A 19,275-nucleotide genomic window follows, 5' to 3' on the forward strand; every position below is an offset into this window, starting at 1 on the left:
CTCTTGCAAGAAAACCTTAAAGTCTTTTCAAACAAAAGTTTACTGGTTTTTAGAGTTGTGGATTTTTGGTTGGGTTTTGGGTTTTGGTTTTTTTTATTTATATTCCTATCAATTTTTTTTTTTAATAGTAGTCTGAAAAAATCCTGTTGGTAGGATTTGGGTGCAGGTTAAAAAAAACATAATGAGGTTATGATATTCTCTTGGACTATTGCAAAAGGCAAAAAGGCAAAAAACCTGTTTCTCAGGAAGATCATACCATGTCGTAAGGCTGGAGATGGATGTAAAGCTACAAAGAAAATCACTTACCAGGTAAGAAGGAATTGTTGAGATGCGCAAATCAAAACAAGTATAGAACATTCTGCTTAACTTGCTATATCTTCTTTTGTAGTCTCTACACTGACTTATGTCTTTTTTTTTTTTTTTGTCTTTTTTTTTTCCTTCAGATTTATGGTAGGTTGTGGTAGATGTGATGATTGGTTTCATGGTGATTGTGTTGGACTGAGTCTTTCTCAAGCGCAGCAGATGGGTGAAGAAGATAAAGAATATGTGTGTGTGAAATGCTGTGCTGAAGAAGACAAAAAAATGGAGTGTTTTGATCAAAGTGTACCAGATACTCAAGTGAAACTTGAAATCCATAGAGAAGAAAAAGCAATTGAGTGTGAAAAGCCAGGGATGTCAAGGCAAACACCTACTTGTAATCTAAATGTAACAACTGAAAAAACAAAGCAAACGGAGGACATTGGGAAGCACAAAGTCAAAATATTCAGACGGGTGAGTCTTATTTAATGCTTAAAGTTTTGTTAATTACTGGGGGTAGGAGGCGTTTCCTCCTAACCCTTTGCTACTTAAAATACCATGTTTCAAACATTTTTGTGAATCTAATACAAAACTTCTCCATTATTTTCAGAGTTACTTCATATGTGCACGTCATATGTGTGTGTGTATATACACCTATATATATAGGTGTATATAGAAATGGTGAAGAACTTCATGCGTTTTTCTTTCAGATTTCTAAACACTTCTGTCTGTCAATTCAACACTTCAGAACGTCTGTCAATTTGCTGTATGATATAAACCACAGATCTTTTTAAATATCTGTAGAACAATATGAAAACAGTATTTTAGTTTTGATTGTTTAACTTCAGATTGTATGTAGAAGAAAATGTCTAAAATTTTAATTAGAGCCTTTCTACTTTATTTGTGTGTCATTTTACTAACCAGAGGATAATTTGCAAGAGCAGTGAGATGTTCTTATTACAATTCTTTAGAGTCTTTTTGTATATAGTGTCATATTCATCAACTTAATAATCAGTAATCCTCTTTGTCTTATTTCTGAATAGTAGTATTGTAATTCTGACATGTAAGCTATTCTGTTTAATTTTGGTTTACATGTGTTTTCTAAACATAAGTGACTTCCTGTGGATACGTGGCTAAAGCTGGTTAAGGGATGTTCATTGGTATCCCTGACCTTTTAAAACAGCTGAAAACGTAGTGGTTTTCAACATAGAGCTTAGCTGCATACTGTCTGTGATGTGCCTTCGGCCAATATTTCAAAGAGATTGTTAAGCAATACTTGGCAGTAATTTGGGATATTGTTCAGTAATCTTTTAGAAAATATTATACCGTGGTGCATACATCCAGGGAATTCATTATACAGTATACTTAAAAATAAAAAAGAGGGAAAATGTGTGGTAATTATGTAGTGGTTCATTGTAGCATTCAGTAGCATGCTAACGTGTAAATGTTTATTTCAGGAATCTGGTGATGGGAAGAACTTGTCAGAGTCCAGAGACTCAGATACTAAAAAAGGGCAACATGTTCCTGCTCGAAAAGGATCACAAACTGCTGTAATTCCTCGGCGGTCCCCAGAAGATAAAAATGAAAAAATAAGTAAAGAGTCCCTTAGTGTGGTTGAAAGGTCCATGAAATCAGGTAGTGAGGTTTGGTGAAGTACTCTATGCTGTAATTCACATACATGTTCAGTGAAGAATGTATCAGTTTTTCAAACCACATGTGATGGTGTTTGTTCCCATGATGTTTATGATCTTTATTTCTCGTTTCTTTTTAAATTTTATTTAGCAGGTAAATGTTTCCTGTGTAGATGTGTGAATGTTTCCTGTTTGAATAGTAGAGGATGCTCACATAATCAAGAATGGGAGAAAAAATACACAAAGACATCTCTCTATTAAACTTTATTTCACATTGCAGAAAACTTTGAAATACTCTTCCATAAAATACTATGAAATACTTAATGTACATAAAAGTGTTTTAATTGCTATGTAAATTATACTTTGACTTACTGATGTCTTTTGCACAAATTAACAAATAATTTTATCAACTCATTTCAAAGGGGAACATTATATTACACACTGAGCCATCAGATTTTCATCTAAATTTTATTTGAAAGTTGAAAGGACATATTTCCCCTCCCAGCAACCTCCGTCCCCTCCTCAGCTCCCTTCCAGGAAGCATTATTCTTCTAAGATCATGGTAATAGGAAATTGTTGTCATTTGGGACTGAAATCTCAGTAGCAAAGGTAGTGAGATTTTGTGAGAACTGTGTCTTTAACTCCTAAACTCAAGCTTTGAATCCTTGTCTTTAAAAAAAAAAAAAATCTGCTCTTCTGGTCTTTTGCCAGTGCTGATGCGTTCTAGAAACTTTTTGGTGGAAGAAAACAATTGAAAATGTCAGGGTTAAATATAAATCTAAATGTAAGTCTCTTATACTGAATGGTATCTTTTAGACTTCACATACCTTGTTGTCCAACTTTGAAATTCTGAGTCACAAAATAATTGACATCCTTTTTAACTGCAAATTACATGGAGTGAAATGAGTCTTTAGCATCAATGAAATAATTGAATTGTTCTAAAATATATTAATTGAACTAGGAGATGACAAAAAGATTTTTACAATGACAATTTCAAAATAGAAGTTAATCTTAAAAATGATTTTTAATAGAGGGGAGGCTTGGCAGTCTCATTTAGGACAATTAGCATAAAATTATTAAGCAGCACATTTGTCTTAATCTCTTAACTGCTTTGAATTATTCTTATAGTGGCATTGTTTATTGCTAATCTTGCCCATCACTTCCCTGTTACGGGCACGTGTTTTCAGATGGTTGAAACTGCAAAAATACTGCTGGCATGTGGAGGTTTTCCATTTTCCCTGACCCCCTCAGGCTACAGCTTTGAAAAGATTTTAGTCCAGTTCTTCATCCTCCTCCTGAGGAGGAGATGAGCAAAACAGTATATTGAACAAATAAAAGCATTAATAGAGCTGCTTTACTTAACAAGCCTAACATATTCGTACTTGAGATCACAGCGCAGAGTGGCACACAGCTGTCTCAGGTCAGTACCACCTTGCTGGTGAGGAAGGAGAAATCAGTAATTTTGATAGGGATCATAGTTGCATTAGTGAGAGAGTTGATGATCCAACCACACAGTCTGCTCACTGGAAAAGAAGATCTGTCTTTTTATAGCTACTTGAAAATGTAGTTAGTTTGCTTCTGGTATTAATGCATTTTAAGTTGCACTCAGTAGGTGAAACTAATAATAAAGAAATACTTCTTTTTACCATCAGACACTCAAGTTGGATCTTTATCAGTCTTCAGTTTGTTTCTTTTTTCAGAGTAGAACATCAGTAAATTAATATTGTTTATTTCCCATTGCTTTCATAAATAGAAGGCTACAGCTCTAAATTAGTGACATGTCTGCTTGCTGAGACAAATGAGCTATCAGTTGACACCCTGAAAATTGAATTTTGAAGGAATTTGTGTTTTTTGCTTTAATGATTTTAATTTTATTAGAAATTTCCATTATTTGTATTATTTATGACACAAACCTGATAATGGCCTTAAGATTGTCTGTTACCTGAATCAGAAGCTGAGATTATTATAATTGCAATAATCTTGATGGCTAACAGATGCAGAAATGCTAAGTTTTATGAAAAACTCTGTTTTAAAGTAAAGTTTAATATGCTTATATTAAGTGCTTCCCAGTATATTATTTCTCAGTTCACTCATTGAAAAATTAATCTATGCTTTAACAAGAATTCAGAGTCAAAAATCCTACTTAAGATCAAGCTAATAAGCACTGGTCATCTTGGTTCAGTGTAGAAGAAAATACTTTAGAGCAAATTGCCAAAGAGCAAAAGTCCTATTTATTTCTGCTAAGGAAGTTTTTTCTGGATTAATCTGTGTAATACAAAATCCAAACCAAATAAAAAAAAAAAAAAAAAACAACAACACTGTGAGTCCATTCCTTCTCCTTGAAGGTCAGTTCTTAGCAGTTTAAAAATAAAACTTCATGACATCTAGCAACAGTAAAAGTTTATTGAGTGGTTTGAGTAGCTTACAGTTTTTAACTCTCTGTTTTGATAGGTGTTCATGAGAAACAAGAAATTAAGAAAAAGAAAAATGAGAAAGGATCCATTAGTGCAACACACCTGCCAGCTGTGCCAGCTTCCAAACCTTCTGCTGATCAGATAAGACAAAGTGTCAAGCAGTCTCTTAAGGAAATTCTGATGAAAAGGTAAAGTATAGGTATATTATTAAATGAAATTATAAATTTGTGTTAGTAATTATTTTATTTCGGAAGGCAAAGAAAAAAATATTAATTATTTGGAAGCATTTGGTAATTTCCGCTGTGTTCTCCCACAGACTGACAGACTCCAGTTTAAAGATTCCTGAGGAGAGAGCAGCAAAAGTTGCCACAAGGATTGAAAGAGAGCTGTTTTCTTTTTTTCGGGACACTGACTCAAAGTATAAGAACAAATACAGAAGTTTAATGTTCAATCTAAAAGATCCTAAAAATAATGTATGTATTATTTGTCTGTTGTGCTTTACAAAAATCCTTTATTTGTTTTAGATTAAAGGAACAGTCTTCTATGTAGATGCATTATTAATTCTTTCACAATTTATCCTGTGTGTTATTTTTTTCTGTAGATTTCTCTTTGGTGTTGTTTGTCCTCTTGTGCACTCGGTGTTCTCTGTGTTCTTTTTCACTTGTTCCCCATCACTAATTCTTCATCTCCTTGCTCCCAGTGTACTTTTTATAGTGGGGTTTCAAAGTGTAATGGATAAGCTTGCTTAGTTTAAGTGTTTGCCTTTACCACTGATCTGTTGTTTGGGTGTCCCTGTCCCCCCCCCAACTCTTTCCTGCTTACTGCACTTACTGTTGTTTCTGTCCATCCAGTAGCTTGTCTCACTGTGCTTTTTCATACCCAGGTTTCCCAAGCTTGGTCTTCACTCTCTTTTCTGCTTTCTGTGAGCCCATTGTGCAACATCATACTCACCTCCTCAACTTCTGTCTTTTGTCCTTTTATCAGTTATTCTGATCAAGTTGCTTTGTCTATGGTATTTTACTATTACAATTAGCCAACTGTAAATTATATGAACAGGCTAACTTCTGTCATTGACTTCTGTTTGGTCATACTGCTAAATTATGTGGGTTTTTTTTACCCTAGGAATTCAGTTCAGTCTATCAAGAAGCGTAGACATCCTCTTTAATACTAGCTTCTTTCTGCTGTGTAATACAGGGGACTTGCACCTTTACAAAAAAAAAAGTCCGAGTTACTGCTGCAATGGGCATAAATTCACTTTCTCCTTTGGAACAACAGTTAATTGTACATCTGATCATTAAGGGTATATGTAGATACATTCTGTTATGTAGAATAAATGGAGCTCTGGAATTAAGCTCTTTATGTTATAAAATCTAGTACCGCTTCCTACAGTGGGAGGTAATTACAAAACCACAGGATCCATATAACTATACAGAGTATGTTCTATGTTGCTTCTCTGCTTTATTTCCTGCTGCGAGCTGTTTTTGTCTTGATAGCAATAGTTAACTTTTCTTCTTTCTTCTAGATATTATTTAAGAAAGTACTGAAAGGAGAGGTTACTCCAGACCATCTAATAAAAATGAGCCCAGAAGAACTGGCTTCCAAAGAACTGGCTGCTTGGAGACAGAGAGAAAACAGACATGTGAGATTTGTCAACTTATGTTGTTTAGTTGACTGCCTAAGCATATTTAACTTCTGTTTTCAGGTTAAGTGTATGTAGAAAGAACAGAATGCATGTTGCACAAAGCAACTCTGACTAATCAGGAGGATCTCTATAATTTATTTAGTATTCAAAACCCAAAGGGCTTGTTAGGACAGAAGTGAAAGACGTGTAGTAGATTCCTGAAAGGGGGAAACCATGCATTTTCTTTTGCAACTTTGTTGCTGCTTGCTCTTTCTTCTGTCTCAAGAGTGAAGGCTTCTTTGTCCTTCTTTCCAACAAGATTTTAAAGCTCTAGCTGGAGGTTTATAGACACCAGTTTCTTGGAAAAGGAGAAAGATCTTTTTGGACAAATCAAACTGCACTGGTGTTTATAACTTACATACTGATGGAGTATGACAAATCACCCACCAAGAAGTAAATCTGAAGCTGAAAACTTGGTCTGCCACTCTGAAAAGCAGTCTAAAGGGACAAAAAAAAAAAACCAAACCAAAAAACCGCAACAAAGTGTAGGAAGTTTATTAGGTTGGTTAGAGCATTACTTTTCTTGAAACAGAAAGTCATGCTATATTTATAGCTGTGTTGACAATTTAGAAGGTGAAGCAGGAATATAAGGAGCTGTATTATTTTTATAGAAGATGCCTTTTTCTTAGATATTACCATGTTTATTGGGCAGTTAGTCCGATGATAGTTAACTGCAGCTGCTTAAAAATGTCCAGTTTACAGCTTCAAGTTTTCTAGTTTACAACATCTGGATTTGTGTCGGCAGAGTCCTTGGTGTTTATATGCCACTTCATAGAACTGAAAGGCACAAAATTTGGGTAGTGTTAACTGGTATGCATTTTGTGTTTTGGTTTTATCATACTAGGAATTGTGGATTGTATCAGATGACTTCCGATTAAAAAATTAATGAGTAGGTAGTGTAACACAGAATACATGGAAATTCATCCTCTTGAATTCTGTGTGCTCAGAATGAAAGAATATTCAGTGATAACTGATTCAGTACAGCAGGATGCTGTTTTAGAGACTGTGATTTGCATTGCGACATTAATTATTCCTGGTTTTTTCCTTTTCTTTGCATATTGCAACTAGACCTGTTTATGAATCATGACAACTTTTTGCTAGTTCCTATGCAAAAACAGTTATTGAATTATTCTATTATCTCAAAGTTGTTTTGAGGGCCTAGAAAGGCATGAAAAGTTTGTTTATTCTGTAGCTATCTAAAGCCCATCTTTTGAGGTACATCTTCATTACATTTATTTTTATTAACATCAATAAAATACTGAAAACAGACAATACAAAACAATATTCCACTGCTGTAAGGAACAGCTTTAAAACAAAAGCGTATGCTGCTCAAAAATTACTGTAGGGTCCTAACTATTTCAGAGAAATACTTCAAAATTTCTAGAATTTGAGATGGAATACAACATGTAAAATAAATAATAATGTATCATTTGACTGTATTTTTCATTTTCTTACTTAAGCAAGACTTTGAGACTGCTACTTACTATTTTTTTTCTGAAGTTTTCCCAATGTGTTCAAAACTAACTGTAGGTATTTGGCAGACAGATAAAGCAATTATAGAATCCTTATTTCCTAATGAAACCAGGCTTAAAATATTGGGGACAGCCAACACAAGCTGTTTCTGGTTTAAGAAGTAGAAATGTGCTTTAAGAAGCAATGTTAGAAATAACGGTTTATGTTTTGTTTTTTTGCAACAGAGCAAAGCAGCAGCACTGATCAGAATTAGCACATCGATTACTTTAAGAATACATTTAAATGTTTTTATTGAGGTAGAGCTCTTGAAAAATGATACAAATCTATATGTATTTATGTCCTACATTGTCCCTGTTACTGTGGGAAAAGAGTTGATGCATTTTTTTTTTTTTCTTTAACTCTTGGAAAATCAGAATTACCTGTCTTTAAATTTAGTGTTGAAGGTCTACTTTGTTACTTGTTTAAATACATGCCTGATAAGTACTCACTGCACTGCAGGTGAAGTTAGACCAGCTGCTTGTGCATTTGCTTTATGAAACTACTTGAAACTTGAAAAATAAGAATGTATTCTTTTTTTTCCTAGAGGGTTTCCTAACTGCAGTCGTATTTTCTGTTGTTATATTTGTGGATTTCCAAATGTTATTATATGGAAGTAAATATAAGTAACTTCCTGTTTTTGCAGACAATTGAAATGATCGAGAAAGAACAGAGGGAAGTTGAAAGAAGACCTATCACAAAAATTACTCACAAAGGAGAAATAGAAATTGAAAGTGAAACACCAATAAAAGAACAAGAGGAAGTTATGGAAATTCAGGTAGAAAAGAAAGCATGGCAACACAGTGTATTTAGTTTACATAGATAATATGGTTGTAAAGTGGTTTGTTTAGGATTTTGTTGTTCAGATCTGTAATTATATGTTAGGTCTGTTTTGAGTTCAATTTTTCTTTTATCTTCATTGTCTTTCAGTTCTGGGCCTGGTGTTTTTTTTGTTTTTTCCATGTTGTATATGATGCATTCTGGCAATAGTAGAAAATATTCCAAATCTTATCTGAAATATATTTGGGAATATCAATTTGTTCTTTTAATGCATTTGTAGAGTTTGTGATGGCCTTTTAGGCTATACAGCTGAAGGGAGCCATAAAATGTTTAAGTAATATGAATAGCAATATTAGGAATATTATCAGAGGAAAAAAAGGCTAACTGAAACAAGTTTGACTTTTCTTAGGAACCTAATATGAAGTTGTTTGAGAAGTCAGAGGAAGCTGAAAAAGATAAAGAAATAAATGAATCTGCATCTCCAGACACCACAAGTCAACATAAAAATCATCTCTTCGATCTTAACTGCAAAATCTGCATAGGTAATTTTGAAAAGCATGTCAAAATAAATATATCATGCTTGTATAATGCTTTTCAGTCATAAATCTCAGTATATATCAAGAATGTAAATAAATGGGTTTTTTTCCCTAGTTTGCTGACAAAGATGTGGAAGCAGTGTTTTACTTCATAATTTACAAAAGAGACAATATTAAAATGATAGGCTATTAGGATAAAGTTGTCTTCTATTTAAAAAAAAAAAAAAGATTGCAGAGAAAGAAGTCCCTTTAATGGGTGTACATGCTATTGTTGATTCCTCATTTCTTTATCCTATCCCATTACAGTGGCAATATTTATGTATAATATTGTATAAATATATACAATGTATAAATATGTATAAAATGTATCATTTCTTTATCCTATTGCACTTCAGTGGCAATATGTAGTATTTTTGTTGCATCTTCCATGTCTTCAAGAAGAAGTCCTCTTTCGTTTCTTTAATAAAAAATAAAAAACATTGCTGAACATGAGCCGGCAGTGTGCCCAGGTGGCCAAGAAGGCCAACGGCATCCTGGCCTGTATCAGAACTAGTGTGGCCAGCAGGAGTAGGGAGGTGATCGTGCCCCTGTACTCGGCCCTGGTGAGGCCGCACCTTGAATCCTGTGTTCAGTTTTGGGCCCCTCACTACAAGAAGGACACTGAGGTGCTGGAGCGTGTCCAGAGAAGGGCAACGAAGCTGGTGAAGGGTCTAGAGAACAAGTCTTATGAGGAGTGGCTGAGGGAACTGGGGCTGTTTAGCCTGGAGAAGAGGAGGCTGAGGGGAGACCTTATCGCTCCTTACAGCTACCTGAAAGGAGGTTGTAGCGAGGTGGGGGTTGGTCTCTTCTGCCAAGTAACTAGTGATAGGACGAGAAGAAATGGCCTCAAGTTGCGCCAAGGGAGGTTTAGACTGGACATTAGGAAAAATGTCTTTACTGAAAGAGTGGTCAGGCCTTGGAATTCACCGAAAGGGTTGTCAAGCCTTGGAACAGGCTGCCCAGGGAAGTGGTGGAGTCACCATCCCTGGAAGTATTTAAAAGACGTGTAGATGTGGTGCTTAGGGACATGGCTTAGTGGTGGACTTGGCAGTGCTAGGTTCATGGTTGGACTTGATGATCTTAAAGGTCTTTTCCAACCTATATGATTCTATGATTCTCTGCAGGCCGAATGGCACCACCTACTGATGATCTTTCTGCCAAAAAAGTGAAAGTGTCTGTTGGAGTTGCACGGAAGCAGTCAGACAACGAAGCAGAGAGCATTGCAGACGCGCTTTCTTCAACATCAAGTATTTTAGCTTCAGAGTTGCTGGAAGATGATAAGCAAGACTCATCCAAATCATCATTCACACCTCTCCCAAAGTAATATAAACTGTAGAAACAGTATTTTTAAATGAAAGACATTATTAACCTTGTTAAGCTATTATGACTAAAGTTATTTTTTTAATGGTATTTCATTAATCCATTTGTGTACTTGAAGTTGTACACCTCTTCTTCAGAATGGGGTTATCTGCTGGAGTAGATGGTGCTATGCATTTATATAAATAATAGTACATATATTGTTGTGATTACGAACTTCTAATTACCACATTTTCTTTTCGTGAAAAGTAAACTACCTTACGTTTTCTGGTGCAACAAGGCCTAAAAAGGCAGTTGAGTTCATATTAAAAAAGGCAGAATATAGATTTCATATTGTATTTTGCTATTAAGGAACGTAGTATGTTAAGTGCTGCAATTGAATGAGTGTGTCTGTGTTTGTATATGTGTATATGTAAAACTAGGGAGTTTGAGATCTCTCTAAACAGAGCATTTACACTGATAAATCAGGCTAGTTTCAAATCTCAAAGCAATGCTTTTTCTAGAAATGAGAGTTAACAACAGCTTGTTTGATGTTTTGCTATATTTGCTGTCAGCGCTCTCTTCATTTTCTTCCACACTCTGCTACCCAGTAAAGAGGGAATTGCAATTTATGAGGCTGTTTTTTTCTGGTTTGAGGAAGGGGTTGCTAGAAAAACATCGACTTCCAGTTATTTAGAATTGACCAGAGTTTGTGCTGAAATTCTGCCTTTATCAGGACAGTGGGATCCTTTACCGAGGACAGTGCACTTTGTTTTTTGAATAGCTTGCTGAAGATTCAAAGAAGCAATTTCTAGTGTAGACAGAAAGAAACATAGGTTACTGTGTTACTGTAACAGCACATCTGGTATTACTGGGCAGCTAGCTTAAAACTGCTGGTAGCATGCCTAGAATATTTTGATAACAACATGTTGGGAAATGTTGAAATGTGGCTGTAACCTTTTCCATGAGGAAACCCCCAGGCTGAGAAACACTCCTCTGTGAAATTATTTAAATCTTTTAGTTTATTCCTTGCAGCTGCTTTATTGACAAAACTGAGGCTTTTTTTTTGAAGGGGGAAAAACGCTAATTTGTACAGCTGATACTGGAATTGGGAGGAGGCGTTCACAGAAGCTGTGGAAGTGATGCATGGGTGAGAAGAGATGAGGAGCCAACTTGTAGGACAAGGGAAGGGAAGGGGGACGCATGTATTCAGGTAGTGGACAGACAGTGTTGCAACAAAACGTAGGAGCTAGGAAAGCAGGGTGAAGATAGGCCAGCAGGCAGTATGTCATCTTCTCCTCCCCTCCCAGTGGCAGGGGAAGATCTAACTGGGTCTGCAGCACCTGTATGTGTTTGTGTGTCCTCTTCAGTAGCATTTAATAACTCTTGGACTAAATAACTTCTCTGTTCTCAAAAGCTACAGTAGTGAACTAATGTGTTGCTTATCTGACGGTCCTTCATGTAACATATGTAACTTCATGTAATTCCACTGGAAGGTGAGAAACATGGTTGTCTGCCTATCTCTTTTCATTGACTTTCAAGTATGCTTAACTGGAAAAGAAAATTCTTAATGACACGTAATTTCTTTTAGGAAGAAAGATTATCATTACATGATATTGCATGATATATCACGTTCTAAACAAAGTGTTTTCTTATTTGTCATTTTTTAGGTCAGAAACACCTGGTACTGTGGAATGTGAAAGTCTATTTCTGGCACGCCTGAATTTCATCTGGAAGGGTTTTATCAATATGCCTTCAGTGGCAAAGTTTGTTATCAAGGCTTACCCAGTTTCTGGCTCTTTTGAGTATTTAACGGAGGTACTTCCATTTACTGCAAAGAATGAAAAATTCATTTGCTAACTTTAGTGACTTGTTTACGTTGTAGGCTAATAATAGTATAATGATGAAAGACAATGAAGCATAATCATTGTACTGAGTAAAGTATTTTTGGGAGGACATAGGTTAGGGTATGTATTTGTAAGTAAAGTATTTTTCAGTTTGTCCTACATGGACCTATGGTTCATCAGGGTTCAAGTTCTTTGATATATTTCAAGAAGTTTTGCTCTCGTCTCACTGTCAGATGTTTCTTTAGGATGAGCAGCAGTATTTCCAGAGCTGGCTTTTTGTTTATTGTGGAGCATCTTCTGTAGTATAAAGTATCAGGGAAAGATAGAGCAAAATTTGCTACTGAAATAATCACCTCAGTGGCATCCATTTTCTGAATTAGAGGTTAGAAAATTGTAGCTCAGTTTCGAATTCAAAGCATTAAACAAGTCAATACCAATTTTGGTAGACAGAAGTGTCTACTGGTGGTTTCTGTTGACACAGTGCAAGAAGCCTTCTCATCTTCTACAGCAGAAACCTGCGTAACAGGGTTTCTTTTTTTGCCTATCTGGTGGCAATTCTGGTCCTAACTTTCCATTGTAAGACTAAATTATCCCTTTAAAAAAAAAAAAGTTTACATAGTGTTCACTTCAGTGTCGGAGAAGCAGGAAAAGGATGCAACTGCTTATAATAGTTGTCTTTGTGTCATAAAGATCAGAGAGCTCAAAAGGCTCAGCGTTACTTTTCGCCAGTGCCACGGGATGCATCAGCTTTCTAATTAAAAGGACTTACATCTTCTATTAATGTGATTATCTTTACTTTGCTGTAAATCTTCAGTGAAGTGCAGGGCATGCAGTACCCTTTAATACTAAAGGATTGTTTTACGAATAAAATGTGCTTTTCAAAACTCTTCTGCTTTATTTCAAAAAACTGTTTTTTTCGTAGGTGTTCCTAAATTATTCTGAAAGTCTGTTTTTGTTATTTGTGAATAGTGAACTTGATAATATCCAAGACCAAGTTTATGTCTATATATGCATGTGTGTGTAGGTTATGTTTTTCCCTCATGATTAAGATTCTGAAAGTTTATTATATTCCTTTATAGGTGTGGGGCTCTCATAGCAGTTTGATCTTACAGATAACTTGAGTGTTTCCAGAGCACAGTACAGTTATGTTTGCACTTAATGTTACTGAAATAAATAATTTTGGGGAAGGTATAGATGAACAGTATTGAATAATAACTAATTTAGTACAGATCATTAACTTTGCACGGAAAATCCTAATATAAATATCCAAAATTTAAATGTAAATTAATTTGTTTCTACTGTTGTTTTTCAGTATTCTGCTGTTGTTATCAGTATTCTATTGATACTTTAAAATTATAATTTAAGAACTATAAGAATTAAGCATGTTTTGAATATATGAAATAGATACTGGATGAAGGATTTACCACAATTTTTAGGTTGGATTCAGATTTCTGTTGTCCTTTCTCATAGGATTTACCTGATAGTATTCAAGTAGGTGGCAGGATATCTCCTCACACTGTCTGGGAGTATGTAGAAAAAATCAAAGCTTCAGGGACCAAGGTAAGAATTTTACATATTGAAGGCTTGCTGTTTTAACATAAATCTTACTCACCCTAAAGATCTTTTTTTTTTCCCCGGAACATTTGTGAAATACATGACATATGAAGGATAACTGGCAGTTATGTTGAATGGGATGGATGGCAGCTGATGGCATTTATTTTCTTACTGTCTAACCTTAACCTGTCATTTGCTGTTTGAGAATACTTGTATTCCTTTGAGACAGTAACTCATCAAGAATGTTTGGACACCGCTTCACATGTCTCAAGTGCTACCCTTTCGTTTCAGTACTGTTACAGTATGGAAAACCATCTCAGTGGTCCTCTGCTGGACTTGTCCTGCTGTGTGCAGGTTGTCCTCGGGCTGGGGAGCCCAAAACTAGGTGGTGTTCTCCAGATGCTCTGTCACAAGTGCTGGATAGAAGGGAATAATTATTTCCCTTGGCCTGCTGGCTGCTCTGGTTCTGACGCCCAGCACGCAGTTGGCCTTCTTGGCATGGACGTGTTGCTGGTTCACATTCAACTTGTCTACCAGGACTCTGGCATCCTTTTATGCCAAGCTGCTTCCTAGGCAGTCAGTCCCCTGGCCTGTGCAGCTGCATGGGGTTACTACATCTCAAAGTGCAAGATTTTGCATTTGCCTTTGCTGACCTTCATGAAGGTCAGCACACCTTTTCAGCCTGCTGAGGTCCCTCTGAAAGGCAGCCCACACTCTTCCAGCATATCGACCACTGCCCCTAATTAGGTGTCATCTCAGTTTTGCAGAGTCTCCTGTCCCATCTTCCAGGTCGTTAGTTAAGCCATTAAACAGCATCAGTCCTCGGCTGGGCTTTTATTGTAATTCTGGGATCTGAATACTGATCTTCCCCAGTATTAATGGATATCTCGGACACAGTGGTCTAAAAATAAAGCTTTCTAGCAATGTTGTGAGTGGGAAGAGGAATAATTACTTGGAAGCTGGCATGCTTCCCTAAAACTTTTTATTTAGGTAGCTGATAAAATGTTGGCTTTTCTGTTATGCACTGTAATTAATTTTTTTATACTAAATGCTTTTTATTTGTTTTCTTCAGTTTTCCTTAATTATTTTTGTCCCTGTTTCTGCTCCTTCTATCTGCTCTGTTGTTCTCTGCCTTCCTGGGGAGGCTTTTTCTCCTCCTCTGAACTGTGCTTTTGAATGATAGAAAAATGTATCTGACCATCTTTTTCTCTCTTTTTGTAAACAGGAGATTTGTGTAGTTCGCTTTACCCCTGTAACTGAAGAGGATCAGATATCCTATGCGTTGTTGTTTGCCTATTTCAGCAGTAGAAAACGTTATGGTGTAGCGGCCAATAACATGAAGCAAGTGAAAGATTTGTACCTCATCCCTTTAGGTTCCTCAGATAAAGTTCCACATCATCTTGTGCCTTTTGATGGGCCTGGTAAGTACAGCTTGGAATTTGGAACTTTATTATCATAACCCTACTTAAAGAAGTTTACAACAGAAATATAAGGGAAAATTAAATTTAAAAATGCCAGCTATTCTGTTCAAACATGTCATGAGTTTTCCATAATATATTAGCTTCCTTGAAAAGATATTAATTTCCCGTTGTAAGATTATTCTGATACTTTAAAGTATTGTTGTTGAAAAAATTACTGTGTGTAACTTTGTTTTATGTTTACTACATTCTTCCTCTAACTCAGGTGGCTTTGTAGGTTACAATCTCAGTAAATTCAGTGATGCAAGTGAACTATGATAGTAGTCAACCTGAGTTCCAAATTGATACTGTAACTTTAAAATAGTATTTTTCATTATTTGAAATGTACTAATTCCTTTTTTCTCAAGTGTTCCAAACTTCCTTAAAAAAAAAAAAAAAAGACATGGAAAGTTTAAAAAACGGGTGGGCAAGGAAGAAAAGATCCTGAAATGGCTCTCAGTTGTTCTGCTTACACCTGAGTTATTTTTTATCAATTTTATTTTGGTTATAAAAATTTGTGGATGATTTCTTCTTTGAGATTGGCAGGGCCGAAATGAAGAGAGGATGAGGTACAACTCATAATTTTTTTCTTTTTTTTTCCAAGAACCTAAATTATACAGAACAAAATACATAGTAAAGAGATAGGTAATAGTATACCTTGAAATACAGTGCCTTCCTGCAATGAGGGAAGCATTTTGGAAAGTCACTCTTGATAAATCTTTGAAGAAGTATGCCTAACACAAATTGATTAGGAGATTTTGTGGTAGCAAGTGTGCTATTTACTTTTTTTATTTCCCCCTTTTGTGCTTTGCTACCACAGTTACCAGACTGTAGCTGCATTAGACTAATACGATGTTTAACTTCTCTGCTTTTTCTTATGTGACTAGACGTCCTATATAACTGTCTCGTATTCTGTATTTGGAAGTTATAGTGGGCGATACAGTATCTAAAGCAATTTTAATTTGCAGTGCTTGAAGTCATAATTTTTATGTTGGAAATATATCTTTTGATTATTTTAAGTATTGTTTGTTATATTTGATGGAAATTTCAAATGTCATAAAATGAATACTTTCTATAATATATTGTAAGAATATGGGGGTTGTTTTTTTTAAAATGATTGCCTTAACCAAAACAGAAGGAGATGATAAATTGCTGTTACAATTTTGTACAGGGATTGAAATACACCGACCAAATTTATTACTGGGATTGATAATTCGCCAGAAAATGAAGAGGCAGATTACTGCTGTTGCAAGTGTTACTAGCAGTTTTGTGGACGAAGCTTCTGAAAGTACCTTGAGTAGCTTGCCACCAGAGAAGAAAAGCAAGCCAAGCAAACCTGAAGTCTCTCATCATGAGTTGGCACTAGAAGAAGAAGAGGAAAATGATTTTTTTAATTCCTTCACAACCGTGCTACACAAGCAGAGAAATAAACCTCAGCAATCTAATGTAGAAGATGTTCCAGCAGTTATTGAACCGTTGGTGGAAAGTACCAAACATGAACCGCCGAAGCCTCTCAGATTTCTTCCTGGAGTCCTGGTTGGATGGGAAAATCAGCCTTCTACTCTGGAGCTAGCAAATAAACCATTGCCAGTGGATGATATTCTCCAAAGCCTGTTGGGTACGACAGGGCAGGTGTATGAACACAGCAAGGTAGAAGCGAGTCCCAGTGAAGACATACCATTATTAAACGAACAAGCAACCTTAAAAGAAGAAAACATGGATGTTGCTGAGGTAACTACTGAAGTTAGTGAAGCAAAGACTGGTTTGGATGACCTACAAGAATCCACTAACGCTACTGTAACTGTGGATGCAGCAGCTGTAGGGACCTCAAGTTCTGCAAGAAGTGCTGGATCTTTGATAGGGCTGAGTCTTAAGGGAAAACCTCCAGATGTCTCCACAGAAGCATTCTTATCAAATTTATCTGCTCAGACACAGAATAAAGAAACTGAAGACAGTAAAGAAAATGACCCAAAGCGGCAGTTACCCGACAAAGATAATGTTGCACAAGAAGTCAGAAGGACCACAAACTCCAGCTTTTCTTCTTCCTCATCAAACGCAGGGAAAAAAAACAATGAGAACAACGTTAATGTAGGCTCTGCTGAAGGTACCACTGCTAATACCTCTAAATCACCACCGTTTATTAATCTTAAAAGAGACCCACGACAGGCAGCTGGACGAAGCCAGCAGACTAATGCTTCGGAAAACAAGGAAGGAGACGTTAGCAGAAATGAAGACCGACACAATGCTTCAGGAAATGATCAAATGGAACCAGAGAACAAACAGTCTTCTGGAGAAGTGGGCTCAAACCTGTATCAAAGTGATGCGCAAACCAATGAGACGCAGTACAGTTCAACTGCAGCAAAAGCAGATAACGCAGGTGCATCACAAGCGGAAGATACCAAACACTCGCAGGAGGATGCACTGATGCAAAACATTGAAACAGTGAACTCATTTAGAAGAGGACCAGCAGCAACTTCATCTCATTTTGAAACCGAAAACTCTTCTCGTTCTGAATTTATTTCCAAAGTCCCAAGCCCTATTACAAGTGGCAGCTTCTCATCTGTTAGACCTCCACAGCAGAATTTTCAGCATCCTAAATCTAGTCCATCTGGATTTCAGTTTCAGGCTCCTGCACCTCATAACTTCCCTCCGCAAAACAACCCTATGTTTGGATTTCCTCCTCATTTACCACCTCCACTTCTTCCTCCTCCAGGCTTTGGCTTTCCTCAAAATCCAATGATGCCATGGCCACCAGTAGCTCATTTATCGGGTCAGCCACTACACTATGCTGGACCCATTGCACAAGGGCTACCAGTGGCTCACAAACAGTCAAGATTTTTGGGGCCAGAAAATTTTTTTCAGAGTAAAGACAGTAGGAGACCAGAAAGACGCCACAGCGATCCTTGGGGCAGACAAGAACAGCATTTGGAGAGAGGGTTCAGTAGAGGAAAAAATGATCAACATAGACAAAGATTTTACAGTGAATCCCATCACCAAAAGAAAGACAGACATGAAAAAGAGTGGAACAACGAAAAATACTGGGAGCAAGATTCTGAAAGAAATAGACGCAGAGACAGAAACCAGGAAAAAGAGAGAGAGAGGAAGAGTAGAGAGGAAGGACAGAGAGACAAAGAGAGATTGCGATCTCCACACAGTGATAGGGCTGCTGATGGAAAAAGCCCCAGAGAGACTAGAAATCCAGAAAAAAAGACAGAGAAGCCTAAAAGTGAAGAACAGGCTCATGAAAAAGATAAGGAGAGGGAGAAAAGCAAAGAGAAGCATAGAGAACGAGAAAGTGAAAAGAACAGAGAGAGACATAGGGACCACAGTGACAGAACTAAAAGCAAAAGGTAAAAAGGTGCAGGCAGTCTTTCAAAATCCTATTTAAATAAACTGTTAGAGTAATGTCGTAAAACTTTGTATAAAAAAAAAAAAAAAAGCCTGCTAGGATTGTGCCATCTTTTTTATTCAGTGTTGGTGTTTTGCAGAAACAAGTCTGTGTTTTGGTACCACTCGATGTACCAATACTCATCCTTTTTTTCATTATACCAACTATCGCTAGAAGTAGGAGTTTAATATTTTTAAAAATTTTACATTGCTGTATATTCAAGATTTTAAAGATTTCTTTTATTAATATGCAATAAAGGCTTAGAAATTTTCTTAGCTGATGAAGTTGGCTTTAGTCAAGTCTGCAATATAGTTGCTGCCTTTGGTAATTTGTGCTCTCTTCTGTTTTAAGATGCTCTGATAATTTTAAAGGTGAATTTCATACAATAACCTTCTTTTTAAACTGCACTGTTTTTAAAGACTGTAGCAAAGCCTCAGAATCCACACACATTACAACAAAATATAATATGCTTGGTGGTGTGAAGAGTTTTTTTAAATTATTCGGTAGTACAGTAAAATAATTCAAGTGTATTTCATTAGTTTTTCAAGTATTTCCTAAGCATCTGAAGCAGTTTGTGACCAGAAATCGGAAGGCTGAGCTGCTCGAATGTTATTGCTTTAAACTGCACTTGTTTTAATAAGAAAACATTTTTAATCTAAATTCTTGGAAATATGATTTGTAGTAGTAAATTCATTTCTCCCACCATTTTCCATGCTTCAAAAACTTGAATACCTAAGCTTGTACATTACTTTGTGTTTTGCTATCCTTTTTACTGTAAAATGTAAATATTTTAAGGGATATTTTGATTCTAAAATGATAAAACTTTCTCACATACTGTGTGTGTTT

The 19,275-nt window shown here is 36.1% G+C and overlaps 1 protein-coding gene across 1 annotated transcript in view; it reads left to right on the plus strand.

The window, feature by feature from the left end:
• Positions 1 to 18,395, plus strand: part of PHF3 (PHD finger protein 3) — a 32,224-nt gene extending 13,829 nt beyond the window's left edge. Inside the window, exons 5-16 of the mRNA XM_009583115.1 lie at positions 444 to 771; positions 1,755 to 1,932; positions 4,380 to 4,530; positions 4,659 to 4,815; positions 5,865 to 5,981; positions 8,179 to 8,310; positions 8,722 to 8,854; positions 10,012 to 10,207; positions 11,854 to 12,001; positions 13,501 to 13,590; positions 14,810 to 15,005; positions 16,213 to 18,395. Coding sequence (XP_009581410.1) covers positions 444 to 771; positions 1,755 to 1,932; positions 4,380 to 4,530; positions 4,659 to 4,815; positions 5,865 to 5,981; positions 8,179 to 8,310; positions 8,722 to 8,854; positions 10,012 to 10,207; positions 11,854 to 12,001; positions 13,501 to 13,590; positions 14,810 to 15,005; positions 16,213 to 18,395 — 4,009 coding nt within the window. The remainder of the gene's footprint in view (positions 1 to 443; positions 772 to 1,754; positions 1,933 to 4,379; positions 4,531 to 4,658; positions 4,816 to 5,864; positions 5,982 to 8,178; positions 8,311 to 8,721; positions 8,855 to 10,011; positions 10,208 to 11,853; positions 12,002 to 13,500; positions 13,591 to 14,809; positions 15,006 to 16,212) is intronic.
• The last annotated feature ends 880 nt before the right edge of the window (positions 18,396 to 19,275 follow it).

The sequence above is a fragment of the Fulmarus glacialis genome, unplaced genomic scaffold (genome assembly GCF_000690835.1).
Source record: "Fulmarus glacialis isolate BGI_N327 unplaced genomic scaffold, ASM69083v1 scaffold40628, whole genome shotgun sequence".
Classification (NCBI taxonomy): Eukaryota; Metazoa; Chordata; class Aves; order Procellariiformes; family Procellariidae; genus Fulmarus; species Fulmarus glacialis.